The sequence below is a fragment of the Myxine glutinosa genome, chromosome 8 (assembly GCF_964187855.1).
Source record: "Myxine glutinosa chromosome 8, kmMyxGlut1.1, whole genome shotgun sequence".
NCBI lineage: Eukaryota > Metazoa > Chordata > Myxini > Myxiniformes > Myxinidae > Myxine > Myxine glutinosa.
The window spans coordinates 437040-455740 of record NC_136268.1 but is presented as its reverse complement, the minus strand read 5'-3'; the positions used below and the strand labels follow the sequence as shown (position 1 = coordinate 455740).

Below are 18701 nucleotides of genomic sequence, written 5' to 3'. Positions count from 1 at the left end.
AGTGACAAAGCTGCGCTTACCTGGTATGGCTCAGCTGGGTTCGAACGTTCCAACAATGATGCCACCGACTATTACGACATCCGATTCTCCACTTTTCCAACTATCCTTGGACGTGTGAAAAGCAGTCCAGCAATACAACAAATCCTTTGCATGCGATTGCTGTTCCTCACCTGACCAAGCAGGTTTCATGGAGAACACAATAGTCACTGCCAGATTCAGGTGTATTTTTATAGTACTCTTGACAAACACTCAGGTCATTCTGGAGGAGGTTTAGGCATTTTTATTGTACAGACTACAGTTTATGGCAGATGTAAATAAAATACTATAAGATACAGGAGCCTTACCGTAGAAAACAAAGCTCACACATACATGCACCTCTAGTGTTCAAACTGTGACCAAATATCCCCATAAAGGAACCCAATAAATAGATAAATAAGGAAACCAATGATTTCCACGTAAGAATTGTTGTTTTTTTTGTTGTTTTGTTTTTTGGAAGGTAGAGTACAAGAGGGCCTTTGCGTTTCCCTGCCACACGTTTACCTCCAATCCACGAAGCATTGCCTTGAGTTCATCCGATTTCCTCGTTCTTCGGGCATCGCAAACGGGGTAGCGGCTGGAGTACGACACTGAATCCCAAATGACACACACCTTAACACATTAGGTCGTAGTGTTTGAAAGAGAAAGTTATTGTTCTTGCTCGAAGCACAGAGTTAACGATGAAGGCCGAAATCCAAGTACCACCCCTCCACACCCCCCCACCAAAAATTTAAAACTTCCACTTTAAAAAGTCAACATTGATTAGCATTTGTTCAGGAATTTAAAAAAAAGAAGCAACTTCTGTGCAGAAATGCACTTCGTAACGAGCAAGTTGCGACCAAACGAAACCACACGAGGGGCGATATGAACACAGAGGCCGCACGCGTTATGTACAATATGGACTTGAGGTTCAGTGTTGACAATCTTCTTCTTTAACACTATCTGCATACTGTTTTACATTGGTATCGCTGCTTTAAGAAACCTGCCAACTACCTGCATACTGTTATCAATTGCAATACAATGAGCCTATTACCTGCCAGTTAAATAAAGGCTTTTTCACATTTTCAAAAAACTATCACTAATACTCCACAAAGTGCAGGCCCAGATGACAAACCACCGTCGTTTACCTCTTATGCTGCACACAGAATCCCAGATACACAATAAAACCTCAGGAAGGAGAGGAGATGGGGGCGGTATGCTCTTCAGTGGCCGACGTGGGGGGGCATCTCCCATTGCCATTTTTGCTCGGATTCCTGCTGCTGTGGGGGCGGTTCCGCGCTGGGCCTTTGCTCCACAGTCGCAGTCGACTTGGTACTCACGCAACACGGCTTGAACAAACGAGGGTTTATGACCACCTCCCCGTAGCGACCCTTGTACACGATACCGCAGCACACTTCCTTTCTGTTCACAGACAAAGCATCACAGCAAGAGCAGAGCACTTGTGAATCGAATCAAGAACAAAACATTTCATTTGAAATCTGATCACTGACAGGAGGTTTAGGGTGGATTGCTGAGGATCTTTGTTACAGAGCATCTGTGCTGCCGAAGCAGTTTCATTGCAAGAGTTATACTGGGTGGATTACCAGTGCCTTCCCAGCAGGGCAGGAATTTGTCCAGAGCGCCGGCAATATCTCGCTGAATCATTAAGGACACTGTGGGATCTTTAACGTCCACCAACTAATGCCGACAGATGGGACGCCCAGTTTAAGGTCCATCCGAGGAACAGCGCTCACATTGATCAATCACCCTGTCTGTGAAATACTGGGATGACCGTTTAGAGCTGAGTTGGGGTTCAAACCCAGGCTAGACAGCTTATAGGTGAGAGTGTGGACCTCTTGGTAGGCCATCCTGCCAGGCCCTTCATTTGAAAAGGTATAAATAAATGGTATGGAGAGTCCACAAACACTTTCCCTAGAGATACAAATGTAATGATGATGTTAGTGCAGCAATACAAACCTCTTCCAATAGGTTGGGTCCAGAAACGACATGCTCGGCTCCCTCGTACCCCCTCCCACCTCGGTGTCCGAGCTGTCGTCCGAGTGTGCGCTGTAGCTTGGGGAACGCGAAGGTGACGTGCTGGATGCAGTACTGCAAGTGTCTGAACCTAAATGTGAGCAGCGATGCAAGGTTTCATGTCTGGAGAACAATACATATACAACACTCCATTGCAATCCCATGGTAAAGCAAAATAAACGTTAAAAGTTTGAAATATACAAACATCGACATCACATTTTGAAATCCACCATTTTTACGTAAGTAACGCACACAGCGCCGCTCCGTGACGAATCTGCAACGTTGAAGTGACCGGTTTCCTCAGCTAGCCCATACTCAGTTTCCTTGTATTACCAATGACAATCACAAGCGGTACTCGTGCTCAGCCATGTTAGGTATTAAGCTATAACCAGGTATGTAGGGGATTTCTCATCAAGCATTTAAAGAAGTAGGACGTTTTGTGCCGTCCGTCGGATGGACATTAAACTGGGCGTCCCGTCTACCAGCATGAGTTGATGGATGTCAGATCCCACGGTGTCCTTCATGAATAGTAGGCGAGTTGTTACCGGCATCATGAACAAATTACAAATTCCTGCCAGAACATACATGAGGGACATAGGCATGCCCTCAGCCAATGATGTTGTTTTTAAACAGTTGAATCGAACCATTTCATCTTAAACTAGAACGGCACTCAGTAGAGACCATACCTCCAGCTGGTTACGCAGGACAGAGCATACCTCAGCCTGGTTCCGCAGGATAGAGCATACCTCCGCCTGGTTATGCAGGATAGAGCATACCTCAGCCTGGTTCCGCAGGATAGAGCATACCTCAGCCTGGTTCCGCAGGATAGAGCATACCTCAGCCTGGTTCCGCAGGATAGAGCATACCTCCGCCTGGTTCCGCAGGATAGAGCATACCTCAGCCTGGTTCCGCAGGATAGAGCATACCTCAGCCTGGTTCCGCAGGATAGAGCATACCTCAGCCTGGTTCCGCAGGATAGAGCATACCTCAGCCTGGTTCCGCAGGATAGAGCATACCTCCGCCTGGTTCCGCAGGATAGAGCATACCTCCGCCTGGTTCCGCAGGATAGAGCATACCTCCGCCTGGTTCCGCAGGATAGAGCATACCTCCGCCTGGTTCCGCAGGATAGAGCATACCTCAGCCTGGTTCCGCAGGATAGAGCATACCTCAGCCTGGTTCCGCAGGATAGAGCATACCTCAGCCTGGTTCCGCAGGATAGAGCATACCTCCGCCTGGTTCCGCAGGATAGAGCATACCTCCGCCTGGTTCCGCAGGATAGAGCATACCTCCGCCTGGTTCCGCAGGATAGAGCATACCTCAGCCTGGTTCCGCAGGATAGAGCATACCTCAGCCTGGTTCCGCAGGATAGAGCATACCTCAGCCTGGTTCCGCAAGATAGAGCATACCTCAGCCTGGTTCCGCAGGATAGAGCATACCTCAGCCTGGTTCCGCAGGATAGAGCATACCTCAGCCTGGTTCCGCAGGATAGAGCATACCTCCGCCTGGTTCCGCAGGATAGAGCATACCTCAGCCTGGTTCCGCAGGATAGAGCATACCTCAGCCTGGTTCCGCAGGATAGAGCATACCTCCGCCTGGTTCCGCAGGATAGAGCATACCTCAGCCTGGTTCCGCAAGATAGAGCATACCTCAGCCTGGTTCCGCAGGATAGAGCATACCTCAGCCTGGTTCCGCAAGATAGAGCATACCTCAGCCTGGTTCCGCAGGATAGAGCATACCTCAGCCTGGTTGGCCTTATCACTCAATGGTGAAGAATCACTTTAAAAATTCTACTAGCTTAATCCGGATCTTCACCAAAATGAATCGATTCTTCCTTGTCAGATACTCAACCTGTCCAACAAGTTTTGTCCAAATCTGTCCACAACTTTTTGAGATATCCGGCTATGTATCGTTTTTGGTCCTATCTCCCAATGGTGAAGAATCACTGAAAACATTCTAGTAGCCGGATCCGAATCCGGATCTTCACCAAAATTGAATCGATCTTCCTTGTCAGATACTCAACCTGTCCAACAAGTTTTGTCCAAATCTGTCCACAACTTTTTGAGATATCCTGCTATGTATCGTTTTTGGTCCTATCTCCCAATGGTGAAGAATCACTTAAAACATTCTAGTAGCCGGATCTGAATCCAGATCTTCACCGAAATTGAATCGATTCTTCCTTGTCAGATACTCAACCTGTCCAACAAGTTTTGTCCAAATCTGTCCACAACTTTTTGAGATATCCTGCTATGTATCGTTTTTGGTCCTATCTCCCAATGGTGAAGAATCACTTAAAACATTCTAGTAGCCGGATCCGAATCCGGATCTTCACCAAAATCGAATCATTTCGTCCTTGTCACATACGCTACATCTCTGCCAAATTTAGTCCGAATCCGTCCACAACTTTTTGAGATATCTTGTTCACAAACGTTCAGACAGACAGGGGTGAAAACATAACCTGCATCCACCTTTGGTGGTGGAGGTAAACATTGGTGAGACATGCTAAGAATAAATCGTCAACCACCACCACCACCGCGCCCTTTCCGGAGTCTGGGGGTTGTGGGTTGCCGGTGAAGGTGAACAGGTGTTCACACCACTCAGAATTTTATAGATTATATCGTGACACTTATTACCTCCACCACTGAAGGTGGATGGAGGTTACGTTTCACTCCCGTCTGTATGCTTGCTTGTGAACAGGACATCTCAAAGTTGTGAACGGATTCAGATGAAACTTGGTGGACAGGTTGGGTGGCGGACAAGGAAGAATCGATTCGATTTTGGTGAATATTCGAATCCGGATCCGAGAATATTTAAAGTGATTCTTCACCATTGAGTGATAGGGCCAAAAAGAAGATATAGCATATCAGGGGTCACGCAGGAAAAAAAACAAGTGGCCCTTAGGGCCACCTAAGATTTTTTTTTGTGGTCCACCAGGCCACCTAAACAGATTTTTTTTTTTTGTGGTTCACCGGGCCACCTACACAGATTTTTTTTTGTGGTCCTCCGGGCCACCTAAACGGAATTTTTTTTTGTGGTCCACTGGGCCACCTTAACAGATTTATTTTGTGGTCGTCCGGGCCACCTAAACAGATTTTTTTTTTGGTGGTCCACCGGGCCACCTAAACAGATTTTTTTGTGGTCCTCCGGGCCACCTAAACAGATTTTTTTTTTTGTGGTCCACCGGGCCACCTAAACAGATTTTTTTTGTGGTCCTCCGGGCCACCTAAACAGATTTTTTTTTTTGTGGTCCACCGGGCCACCTAAACAGATTTTTTTGTGGTCCTCCGGGCCACCTAAACAGATTTTTTTTTTGTGGTCCACCGGGCCACCTTAACAGATTTCTTTTGTGGTCGTCCGGGCCACCTAAACAGATTTTTTTTTTGGTGGTCCACCGGGCCACCTAAACAGATTTTTTTGTGGTCCACCGGGCCACCTAAACTGATTTTTTTTTGTGGTCCTCCGGGCCACCAAAACAGAATTTTTTTTTTTGTGGTGGCTCCCCAGCATTCTTGGTGGCCCGGCCATATACTATTTGCAGGTGAATCAAAGTTCATAAAAATCATTATCCACGTTTAAATTACTATTTCTCACGACACCTACAGATCAAATTTCAGTGCTTTTCATATCAGCAACCTTACAACTCATAATCACAGAACACTCCCATCAGCTATTCAATCATCTATCTGCTGACTTAGGGCAAAATAATACGAGAACAATTTTAATGTTTGCTGAAGAAAATTTTCTTCATGTATTAACCTATTTATTGCGTTTTTCAAAACAATTAGTAGCTCCACATAACGTTCAGCTATTGACAAGATAATTGTACTCTTGAAAAGATGGAAAACCGAGGTGCAAGTCTTCTCTGAGATGGAGTCTCAGCACAATGTGATCATTAGAGCAGCACGATCTGATCAAATGGGTCATTCCAGTCTCTCTCTCTCTTCTGACGGCAAATCAGAAGTGCTGCACTTTACACCGATGTATGGCACTATCACGTGACCGCGCAGCATGCATGCTTTACATCATTCTAACATGCGGCTAACAATGTGATGCATGCATATTGCAAGCTCCCGGCCTTGCTTCTATATCCGATGTAACAAAATTAGGTGGATGATTTGGTTAGGTGATGCATGCATACCCCTTGCTTCTTCACACTTTTTTTTTTTTTGTATACTGAATCGAGGCTCGTGAAAGAGCAAACATTTACTTCACAAACAAATCAACCAGACAAACAAAATACCCAAAAAGAGGGAGCGGAAGACAAGATGGGGAGAGAAGGGGAAGCACACGAACACAACATCCGAGAGCAGGGAGATGTGTGGAAGGGAGAGGGCCCGGGGGGAGGAGGCATGGGAAGAGGGGGGGGGGGGGAGGGAGAAGTATAAAACACAAGGACACCAAGCACTTCCTGGACAGAAGTTGGTATTTCAAAAAAGTGGAATTGGGGTGAAATTAGCGGGGGTAGAAAAGATCAAGGTTTTGGATGGGGGAAGATAAGAGATGGTGGTGAACAGCTGTTTTAAAGACCTGGAGGGTGGAGTGGGATTGAAGAGAGTGAGGGAGTTTGTTCCAGAGGCGGGAGAAAAGAGGAATGAAGGAGTGAAGGTGAGCAGAGAGTCTTGATTTTGGCAGTTTAACCATAAGAGGGTTGCAGGCAGATCTTGTGCGACCTGTAGGAATATTTGCGGGACAGAGCCCAGAGAGAGCTGGGGGGGGGGGGGGGCAAGGCCAGAGAGGAGTCGGTAGAAGACGGAAAGACCACCAACCTGCCTGCGGTGAGTGAGTGAGAGGCCCTTGGAGTTAGCTTCATCGCGGGAGATTCCAATGATTCTGAATGCTTTGGTTTCAACAGCGTGAAGGCGAGCTAGGTGTGAGGCAGGAGCACCAGCCCAGAGGGGAGAGCAGTATTCCATTGAGCTGCGGATGAAAGCCTTGTATGTGGTGAGGAGCTCAGGTGTGCCAAGGAAGGACTTCGCACGACGGAGGATGCCCTGTCGGCGACTGGCTTTGGAGGCCAGATTTGAAATGTGGTTTTCCCAGGAAAGATCATGGCAGATAGTGAGACTCAAAAGCTTGAGTGACAGAACTTCTTGGAGAGGATTATTCAGAAAGTGGATGGGAGGGTTGTCCAGTCGGTCTTTTCGGAGAGACATCGTAAGAGTGTGAGATTTATCAGGATTGAAAGACATGTTCCACTTGTTTGCCCAGTCTGTGATTTTGTCAAGGTCTGCAGAGAGTGAGGAGGCTGCAGACTGCCGATCTGAGGGATGAAGAATGGAGCGACAGAGAGTAGAGTCGTCAGCAAAGAGATACAGAGGATTTTCAAGAGAGTCAGAGAGATCATTGATGAAGACCAGAAAAAGCACAGGGCCCAGAACACTGCCTTGGGGAACTCCAGCCTGAACAGGAAGAGGAGATGAGAGAAACCCATTCAGGGCCACACGTTGACTACGACTAGAGAGGAAGTCCGCCAGCCATGCGTGGAGATTTCCATGGATACCAAAAGAGGAGAGTTTGGTGAGCAGAGCGGGGTGCCAGACCGTATCGAAGGCACGTGATATGTCAAGGGAGACTGCTCTAATTTCCTGTTTGGCATTGAGGACCTCCATCCATTGTTGAGAAAGCAGAAGCAGCATGTCCAGAGTGGAGTGTCCAGGTCTGAAACCAAATTGATGATTAGAGATCAAGCCATTGGAGAAGAGGAAAGATTTCATATCTGAAGCAATGATGGATTCCATGACTTTGCTGATAATTGGGAGAAGGCTGATTGGTCTGTAGTTGCTGGGATCTGTTTTTGCACCTTTTTTGTGCAAAGCGGTGATGTTGGCAGATTTCCATGCAGATGGAAGATGACCTTGAGCAAAAGAGAGGGTGAAGAGAACAGAGAGAGGGAGTGAAAGAGCGGAAGAACATGATTTTAGGACCCGTGGGCTGATGCTGTCAGGTCCAGTTGCAGAATCAGAGTCGAGGGTTGACAGCAACTTTTCCACCTTGTCAGGAGGAAAGGACACAGAGTCCAGGAGCAGCTGGGTACGACTGGGTACGGTGGGTACAGAGAGGGATGGGTTTGGGACACAAGATTTAGAGGCAAACACAGAGTTGAGGCATTCAGCTTTTTCACGTGCGGAGTCAGCCGTGTGGCCATTTGAGGTGAGGGAGGGGATGGAGGGGTAACAAACACCAGAAACAGATTTGACCAGACGCCACCAGGATTTGGAAGAGGGAGACAGATAAGAGAGTTCGGTCCTGAGAACGGAGAGGTATTATTTCCTGGCTCTCCTGAGGGTGGACACACACTTGTTTCGGGCTTTGTGAAAGGAAATGAGATTTCCTTCCGTTGGATTTGCTTTGCAGGAGACGAAAGCAAGTTGTTTCTGGGCAATAGCCTCACCACAAGATTCCGTGTACCATGGACGGGAGGAAGGGTATGACAACTGAAGACGAGATGGGATAAATCTGTGCATGAGAGAGAGCAATTTACTTTGGAAGAATTCCCAGGATGAGTTGATGTCAGAGGCGGTAGAGATGGGAGACCAGTCCAGATGATTGATGGCTGCTTGAAGACCGTGCCAGTTGGCCTGAGTGAAATGCCAGACTCGTCGACGCTGAGGAGGCTCTCTGAGAATGGTCAGAGAGATGTCCACTTTAACAAGCACATGATCAGAAGAGCCGATTGGAGCAGAAGGAGAGCAGCAGACATTTTCAGGGAAGTTAGTCATAAGCAAGTCCAGAAGAGAAGATGCTCCGTTGACTGAGATCCGGGTTGGGAAATTGACAGATTGTGTCAATCCCAGTGAGTCACAGAAGTCCTTTGCTGAAGAGCCATGGCTGGTGAGAGAGGTACCCACCCCCAGCCAACTGGCATGGTGACAATTGAAATCACCACATATGAGGAAGAGAGAGTTGGGATGGGTAGATAGAAGTTGGTCCATATTATCAGACAGCGAGGTCTGACACTTCTATATCTAGGGGGCACGCAAACCAAGCTTGGTCTAGCACAGGTGCTGGACTATGTTCCATTACCAAGCAGTTTGTAGAGCGCTCGCCAAGTGGATCAAGCACTCCAACAAAACGGTCGATTATGGGACGGCTTCTCAAGCCGATTGGTAATGGGACACCCCTGGATCAGCGTTTTGCACAAGTTTGTGTTTACGGCTGGTGGTGTCGAGTGAGATTAGGGGGTTAACGTTATTCTAACCACATAAAATATTTTGAAATATATACGGGAGCAGTCGGGGGGTGGGGGTGGGGGGGGGGGGATCATGTTATTATTTTTATTACTGTCAATTTATTGCACCATTATTATTGTTAACATAGCAGACATATTAAGGACATTTCCATAATCTCACTGCAGAATCCTATTCAACAACATCTGTGATTGAGAGGCGAGCTTGTGTTCCTCTTCGAAGAAGAAGAGGAACACAAAAATACATCGATGAAGAAGATACATCAAATAATTTGACAAGTGGCCACACGGGACCGGGTTCTGGTGGCCCCGTTGAGGTTTTGGTAGCATGTGGCACCCAGGCCACCGCTTATTTTGGACCTGCATGGTGTTTCAAAAAGTTCTGGATGACTCGTAACAAAATTAGGTGGACGATTTGGTTAGGTGACAAGAACAAGCCGATTCGATTTTGGTTCGGGTCCGAATCCAGATCCGGCCTATCGGTGGGACACAACACGTAAACTGTTCAGCCTGGCGGAGGAACGCGCTCTACCGAGGGCCGTTCCAGTTCTTACACGTGACGCCACATTCCCAAGTCCTCCCATCCTGTTTGCAAACAAAACGGCAGAAGTGTCTTTTTTCAAATATAAACTTAAAATTAAATTCTCAAATGTTACTCTACTCGACATATCGTGCGTTAACCAAACATCATCACTACCTACCACGCTCCACATGGAGTGTTGGTTCTGCCGAAGCAGTTTCCTGACGAGGGTTACAATCCTGGATGGGTTGCAATTCCGACACGGGATACTTGACAGTGGTCAGGATGCCGGCGATAACTCACCTACTCTTTTCGAAGGGCACTCTGGTATCGTTAACGTCCATCAGCTATAAATGCTGGCAGACAGGGACGCCCCGATGGAACACCAGGATGACAGTTTATAGCTGGGTCGGGATTCAAACCCAGGCTTGACGGCCATTTAACGACCGCAACACAAACGTCCGAATTATTCTTCCTCGAATACGACTACCGTCTTCGCAGGAGAGGTAAAATGTAAAGAGTAATAACCGCAACACCATCGGCGAGTGTGCGGAGAAAGCAAACAACCTTACTCTGCTTTTTGAGATTGTCCTTCACCCGACGTAGTCCAATGTTCCTCGGTGAGAAGTTGGATTTGAGATTCTTGGGTCTCAAGGTGGTCTTTATGCCTGGACCAGCGCGCGCATCGACCACCTGAAATCACGCAGACACCGCCACCCCGATCAAGGTTACCGAGCCGCAATTCTTTATGCCTGCCGGAAAGTTTCTGACATATTGACTCAGAAACCCCCGAAGACGGTGCCAGAGGAGAAACCCATACTCACGTGATTCCAGGTGCGGTCCGACCCTGCAGGAAGCTTTTTCCATCGCTTGACAAGCAGAACACAGGCGTTGCAGATTTCTCCACTGCGCGATTCCACGAGGCTGCACGCGGCACAAACCCCATTAGAACCAAACCCCATTAGAACCAAACCCCATTAGGACCAAACCCCATTAGAACCAAACCCCATTAGAACCAAACCCCATTAGAACCAAACCCCATTAGGACCAAACCCCATTAGGACCAATCCCCATTAGAACCAATCCCCACTAGGACCAAACCCCATTAGGACCAATCCCCATTAGAACCAAACCCCATTAGGACCAATCCCCATTAGGACCAAACCCCATTAGGACCAATCCCCATTAGGACCAAACCCCATTAGGACCAATCCCCATTAGAACCAAACCCCATTAGGACCAATCCCCATTAAAACCAATCCCCATTAGGACCAAACCCCATTAGGACCAAACCCCATTAGGACCAATCCCCATTAGAACCAATCCCCATTAGAACCAAACCCCATTAGGACCAATCCCCATTAGGACCAAACCCCATTAGGACCAAACCCCATTAGGACCAAACCCCATTAGGACCAATCCCTATTAGAACCAATCCCCATTAGAACCAAACCCCATTAGGACCAATCCCCATTAGAACCAAACCCCATTAGGACCAAACCCCATTAGGACCAAACCCCATTAGGACCAAACCCCATTAGGACCAATCCCCATTAGGGCCAATCCCCATTAGGACCAAACCCCATTAGGACCAAACCCCATTAGGACCAAACCCCATTAGAACCAAACCCCATTAGGACCAAACCCCATTAGGACCAAACCCCATTAGGACCAAACCCCATTAGGACCGTGGAGGTGGATGTACACCCGGTGTGAAGTTCATGGGAAAACGTTGCAGTATTGATAGTTGCTGGTGGTGGTAATTCGATCCAAAAGCAATTTAAAAAAGACAAAATGTCTGATGTTTTCCTTTAGGAACGACCTGCTGCCCTAACCAGTAAATATCAGATCAATGGGTTCACCAGGTACGGGGGGGCAAGCTCACCCAAAGCAGCTTTCAAACTCGGCCTCGTAGCGCCGGCTGTCTGTGAAGCGGGAACTGGAAGACTTGGCTTTACAAATGCAGCATCCCTGGGGCGAACGGTACACCTTGGGTCTGTGAAACCCAAACATGGTGCCCGCACTTCCAGAGGGAACCTGCGAGGAAGGGCTGCGGAGACAACAGGTGGACGTTTCATGGCAAATTGACTCGTTACAGTAAATGTCAACATGGTGGCCTCACCACCACCAGCCAACAAACCACACGTGGTCACCCGTTACCAAGAATGTCCACATCGTGGCCTCACCACCACCAGCCAACCACACGTCCATACCACGTGGTTACGCATTACCACTGACAACAACATTGTGGCCTCACCACCACCAGCCAACAAACCACACGTGGTCACGCGTTACCAAGAATGTCCACATCGTGGCCTCACCACCACCAGCCAACCACACGTCCATACCACGTGGTTACGCATTACCACTGACAACATTGTGGCCTTACCACCACCAGCCAACCACACGTGGTCACCCTTTACCACTAAATGACAACCTCACGACTTCACCACACACATCACGTAACCACACGTCCATACCACGTGGTTACGCATTACCACTGACAACAACATTGTGGCCTTACCACCACCACCAGCCAACCACACGTGGTCACCCGTTACCACTAAATGAGAACCTCACGACTTCACCACACACATCAGGTAACCACACGTCCATACCACGTGGTCACGACCGATCCGGTTACCCGACCCAAACGAGCATCGCGGCTGTTGGAGGTTTCCCATTGTAGCTATTCAAATATACGTCTATAAAGTACGTACATAACCAACACGGCCCCTCGGTGTTGTTTATTTACCTCCAACCCAAACACCCACATTGCGAAACCGAGAACCCGTTAGGAATGTCCGTGAGGAATCCGGCCCAAACACACGAAGGCGGGAGCAGGGAACCCTCTGGAGGGCCGGGGCCATGCACGCTCACCACCAGCACCATCACAACCACAACTAGCGAAAGCTGGAGCGCGCCGTCTGCAAAGGATTGGGACAACGACGGACAAACATCGTGGGAAACCGGTCGCCTTGGACCATGGACCATGGAGCCGGAGTTGGTGACACGAAACTGCAAAACATTGACAAAGCGCGGGAACCCGGGAAGAGACCGCGGGGACGATTCGAGGAACCACGGAGCGCAAACGTCCATTGTTAATGCACCACTGACCACGCGGGATCGACACATGTGGTGGACACGCTGATCGCGTCTACAGAAGGCTCGTGTGTCCCGGGACACGGGGCCCCTCACCTTTGGTCGCTCTTTAACGGGATTCTTTAGGTTTCCACTGCCGCAGTCCGCACACAAACCTCCAAAGTTTGGCCCAAAACGCGCAACCGCGGCAAGTTGAATGAACTTCGTGCGCATGCGCATTGCTCCGATAAACGAAAGGACTAGGAGCCAAATCGTCGCGGCTCATTAGCATATCGCGTGACGACACCAGGCGTGACTCCGCCCCGAACCGTTGGCTTGGCTTTCGCAGTTCGCACGTCCGCAATGTGACGTCACGGCACTGGAATGGTCAGCGTGCGACAACGAAGGCTGCGTGAAGCTGTTTGTAAATTTAACCGTAAACTACCACGCGTAAACTTTACTGATGAGCGTTTAAAGAGGCTGCATGTTTAATAGCTATTAGCGAAAGGTGTCACGAGCGTTTAAACAGGTAGTTGTCGGACGAACGAAGGAAAAGGGTTCCATATTGTCCAGAAATTTAACTGACTGCCACAGGCGGATCCGAGGGGGAGGGGGGATGAGGCGGTGCAGGGGGTGAACTCCTCCCCCACCCCCCTCCCCTTCGAATTTTCAATGATAGGTTATTACCCTGCGCGCGCGAAGCGAAAATCAGGGTTAGGCATTCGCGTTAGTCCGTAAGTCCGTACGTGTCTGCATTTTAAAAATTCATTTTCTTGGCAACCGTTGGTCCGATTGACACGAAATTTTACCACAGGAGCGCCTCTGCCTGTAGGAATTTTTATTCAAAATTATGACGTCATAGGTCACGTGGTACGGACGCCATCTTGGAAAAACGTTACACCTCGCTATCTCCCAAACCGCTCAATGGAAAAAGTTGAAACATGGCTCATTGTCAAGGGGAATAAGATATGTTGATGTTGTCATCGGTGCCTTCATTATGACGCCATAATTCGACAAGTAAAACGCTTGATCTGATCAGTATGAAAAAAAAATTCTCTGCCAGTGTTTGTCCGATGGATACGAAATTTGTACCATAGGAGTGCCTCCTCCTATAGAACATTTTAATGATAATTATGATGTCATAGGTCACGTGGTACAGTCGCCATCTTGGGAAAATCTAAAAAAGTTGCACCTCCATATCTCTGAAAACGCTCAACAGAAAAAACTTGAAACGTGGCTTTGTCAAGTACTCCCCATGTGGAATAAGATGTTAGTGATGTCATCGGTACCTTATTTATGACGTCATAATTCGACAAGTACAACACTTGATTCGATCAGAATGAATTTTTTTTCTCTGCAACTTTTGGTCCGATTGACCAAATTTTCACCACAGGAGCGCTTCCTCTTGTGGAATATTTAATGATAATTATGACAACATAGGTCACGTGGTACTGGCGCCATCTTGAAAAACTTCCTACCTCTATAATCTCTGAAACCGCTCAATGGAAACCGCTGCAATTACTTTCCGGTCTCTGTTTTTCACGGTCTTTTCATCCCATACTTCCTTGTTTTAAAATCTCAAAAAAAAACAAGAAAAAAACCAAAAAAAAAAACATTTCCTTCTGTTCTTATTCGTTTATTCGTTCTTATTTGTTCGTTCGTTCTTCACCCACGTTGTTTGTGATCACGTGAGCACGTTGTTAAAAAAATGTCTCATCTGACCCCTGAAGACCTGTATTCGGTCATATTCTATAACACCTTTTTCTTCTTCTTCTATAAAAGGATGCTTTCGACTTGCTCACCAAATCTATTCATTCCAAAAAAAAATTCCATCTCTTATATTGCCTCTTTCATTCATTCCCTAAACTCTCCAGCACTCCATCCTCCCTCCAGCGTCCTCAAACGGATTTTTGACTCGAATGTCTCAAGAAACTCATTTTGCAATAAATGTTCGTTTCCCATTAATCGTACATTTTTCAAAATCCCATCACCCCAAAATCCCATTTCCCATCACCCCTCCCCTCTAAATCTACCCCCTTGCCCCTCCCCTCCCCTCCAAATCATCCCCATCACCCATCTCTTTCAAATCTTCCTCTTGCCCCTCCCCTCCAAATCTTCCCAATCACCCATTCCTTTCAAATCTCCCCCCACACCCCTCCCCTCCGAGACTCTCCCTCGCTCCTCCCCTCCTAGACTCCCCTCTCACCCCTCCTCCTCAAAGCGTCCTCCCCGCTTCTTCCCCCTTCCAACTTTCACCTTCATCTCCCTCAACCTTCTGCCTCGCTCTTCCCCCTCGTCAAATAACACCTCACTGCGCCTCTCCCAATCACCATCAAACCTTTTGTCTGCCCCATCCTTCCCTTTCTCCGAGCTATTCTGTAATCTCTGACACACCTTCAACAGCTCTCCCTACCTCTTCCTCCTCTTCCACATCTTACCCTACATCTTACCCTTACCCTACCGCTCCCCCCCCCCCCCTGTTCTGTATCCGATGCTCCCCCTTCCTCTTCCTTAACAGTATGGACCTCAAACATCCGGGGCCTTCGCTCAAACTTGTCTGATCTCTCCATACAGGTTGCTTCTGACAAACCAGACGTGATCTGCTTAACAGAAACTTTCCTCCTTCATGATGTCTCTGATTCCTTGGTATCTCTCCCAGGTTACTCCCTCCTCCGGTATGATAGACCTGAGCCTCGTCCTGGAGGTGGGGTTGCTATCTTTATAAAAAAACTATCTTCCTCACTCGCCCTGCACTGCCCTCTCTCCACATCACCCCCAGGAATACCTTTGGCTACGGCTTCCCCTTCGCTCCCACCTTTTGTTCATATGTGTGTTGTACCGTCCACCAAACAGTGATGACTCCATCTACATCTCGCTGTCTGAGAATATGGACCACCTTCTATCTACCCATCCCAACTCTCTCTTCCTCATATGTGGTGATTTCAACTGTCACCATGCCAGTTGGCTGGGTGTGGGTACCTCTCTCACCAGCCATGGCTCTTCAGCAAAGGACTTCTGTGACTCACTGGGATTGACACAATCTGTCAATTTCCCGACCCGGATTTCAGTCAACGGAGCATCTTCTCTTCTGGACTTGGTTATGACTAACTTCCCTGAAAATGTCTGCTGCTCTTCTTCTGCTCCAATCGACTCTTCTGATAATGTGCTTGTTAAAGTGGACATCTCTCTGACCATTCTCAGAGAGCCTCCTCAGCGTCGACGAGTCTGGCATTTCACTCAGGCCAACTGGCACGGTCTTCAAGCAGCCATCAATCATCTGGACTGGTCTCCCATCTCTACTGCCTCTGACATAAATTCTTCCTGGGAATTCTTCCAAAGCAAACTGCTCTCTCTCATGCACAGATTTATCCCATCTCGTCTTCTGTTGTCATACCCTTCCTCCCGTCCATGGTACACGGAATCTTGTGGTGAGGCTATTGCCCAGAAACAACTTGCTTTCGTCTCCTGGAAAGCAAATCCAACGGAAGGAAATCTCATTTCCTTTCACAAAGCCCGAAACAAGTGTGTGTCCACCCTCAGGAGAGCCAGGAAACAATATCTCTCCGTTCTCAGGACCGAACTCTCTTATCTGTCTCCCTCTTCCAAATCCTGGTGGCGTCTGGTCAAATCTGTTTCTGGTGTTTGTTCCCCCTCCATCCCCTCCCTCACCTCAAATGGCCACACGGCTGACTCCGCACGTGAAAAAGCTGAATGCCTCAACTCTGTGTTTGCCTCTAAATCTTGTGTCCCAAACCCATCCCTCTCTGTACCCACCGTACACAGTCGTACCCAGCTGCTCCTGGACTCTGTGTCCTTTCCTCCTGACAAGGTGGAAAAGTTTCTGTCAACCCTCGACTCAGATTCTGCAACTGGACCTGACGGCATCAGCCCATGGGTCCTAAAATCCTGTACTTCCGCTCTTTCACTCCCTCTCTCTGTTCTCTTCACCCTCTCTTTTGCTCAAGGTCATCTTCCATCTGCTTGGAAATCTGCCAACATCACCGCTTTGCACAAAAAAGGTGTAAAAACAGATCCCAGCAACTACAGACCAATCAGCCTTCTCCCAATTATCAGCAAAGTCATGGAATCCATCATTGCTTCAGATATGAAATCTTTCCTCTTCTCCAATGGCTTGATCTCTGATCATCAATTTGGTTTCAGACCTGGACACTCTACTCTGGACATGCTGCTTCTGCTTTCTCAAAAATGGATGGAGGTCCTCAATGCCAAACAGGAAATTAGAGCATTCTCCCTTGACATATCACGTGCCTTCGATACGGTCTGGCACCCCGCTCTGCTCACCAAACTCTCCTCTTTTGGTATCCATGGAAATCTCCACGCATGGCTGGCGGACTTCCTCTCCAGTCGTAGTCAACTTGTGGCCCTGAATGGGTTTCTCTCATCTCCTCTTCCTGTACAGGCTGGAGTTCCACAGGGCAGTGTTCTGGGCCCTGTGCTTTTTCTGGTCTTCATCAATGATCTCTATGACTCTCTTGAAAATCCTCTGTATCTCTTTGCTGATGACTCTACTCTCTGTCGCTCCATTCTTCATCCCTCTGATCAGCAGTCTGCAGCCTCCTCACTCTCTGCAGACCTGGACAAAATCACAGACTGGGCAAACAAGTGGAACATGTCTTTCAATCCTGACAAATCTCACACTCTTACGATGTCTCTCCGAAAAGACCGACTGGACAACCCTCCCATCCACTTTCTGAATAATCCTCTCCAAGAAGTTCTGTCACTCAAGCTTTTGGGTCTCACTATCTGCCATGATCTTTCCTGGGAAAACCACATTTCAAATCTGGCCTCCAAAGCCAGTCGCCAACTGGGCATCCTCCATCATGCGAAGTCCTTCCTTGGCACACCTGAGCTCCTCACCACATACAAGGCTTTCATCCGCAGCTCAATGGAATATTGCTCTCCCCTCTGGGCTGGTGCTCCTGCCTCACACCTAGCTCGTCTTCACGCTGTTGAAACCAAAGCATTCAGAATCATTGGAATCTCCCACGATGAAGCTAACTCCAATGGCCTCTCACTCACTCACCGCAGGCAGGTTGGTGGTCTTTCCGTCTTCTACCGACTCCTCTCTGGCCTTGCCCCCCCAGCTCTCTCTGGGCTCTGTCCCGCAAATATTCCTACAGGTCGCACAAGATCTGCCTGCAACCCTCTTATGGTCAAACTGCCAAAATCAAGACTCTCTGCTCACCTTCACTCCTTCATTCCTCTTTTCTCCCACCTCTGGAACAAACTCCCTCACTCTCTTCAATCCCACTCCACCCTCCAGGTCTTTAAAACAGCTGTTCACCACCATCTCTTATCTTCCCCCATCCAAAACCTTGATCTTTTCTACCCCCGCTAATTTCACCCCAATTCCACTTTTTTGAAATACCAACTTCTGTCCTGGAAGTCCTTGGTGTCCTTGTGTTTTATACTTCTCCCTCCCCCCCCCCTTCCCACGCCTCCTCCCCCCAAGCCCTCTCCCTTCCACACATCTCCCTGCTCTCAAATGTTGTGTTTGTTTGCTTCCCCTTCTCTCCCCATCTTGTTTTCCGCTCCCTCTTTTTATATATTTTGTTTGTCTGGTTGATTTGTTTGTGAAGTAAATGTTAGCTCTTTCACGAGCCTCGATTCAGAATACAAAGAAAAAAAAAAAAAAAAAAAAAAAAAAAGGAAAAAATTGAAACGGCTCATTGTCAAGTATCACCATGGTGAATAAGATGTGTTAGTGATGATGTCATCGGTGCCTTCGCTATGACATAATTCGACAAGTATAATGCTTCATCCGATCAGTATGAATTTTTTTTTCTCTGCAATTCTTGGTCCGATTGACAGAATTTTCACCATTGGAGCACTTCCTCCTGTAGAATA

At 47.9% G+C, this 18701-nt stretch overlaps 1 protein-coding gene across 2 annotated transcripts; it reads right to left on the bottom strand.

The window, feature by feature from the left end:
• Positions 1–265: 265 nt before the first annotated feature.
• SINHCAF (SIN3-HDAC complex associated factor) lies at positions 266–13425 on the bottom strand. 2 transcript variants are annotated; one of them, XM_068124045.2, is made up of 6 exons: positions 12951–13425; positions 11638–11802; positions 10577–10676; positions 10325–10445; positions 1993–2140; positions 266–1437 (listed from the first exon to the last, which is right to left on the bottom strand). In XM_068124045.2, exons 2-6 carry the CDS (start codon positions 11763–11765, stop codon positions 1239–1241), a joined length of 696 nt encoding a protein of 231 aa, XP_067980146.2. In that variant the 5' UTR covers positions 11766–11802; positions 12951–13425; the 3' UTR covers positions 266–1238. The 2 variants fall into 2 exon arrangements, with proteins under 2 accessions (XP_067980146.2, XP_067980145.2); XM_068124044.2 differs by having other exon boundaries at positions 13010–13061.
• Positions 13426–18701: the final 5276 nt, after the last annotated feature.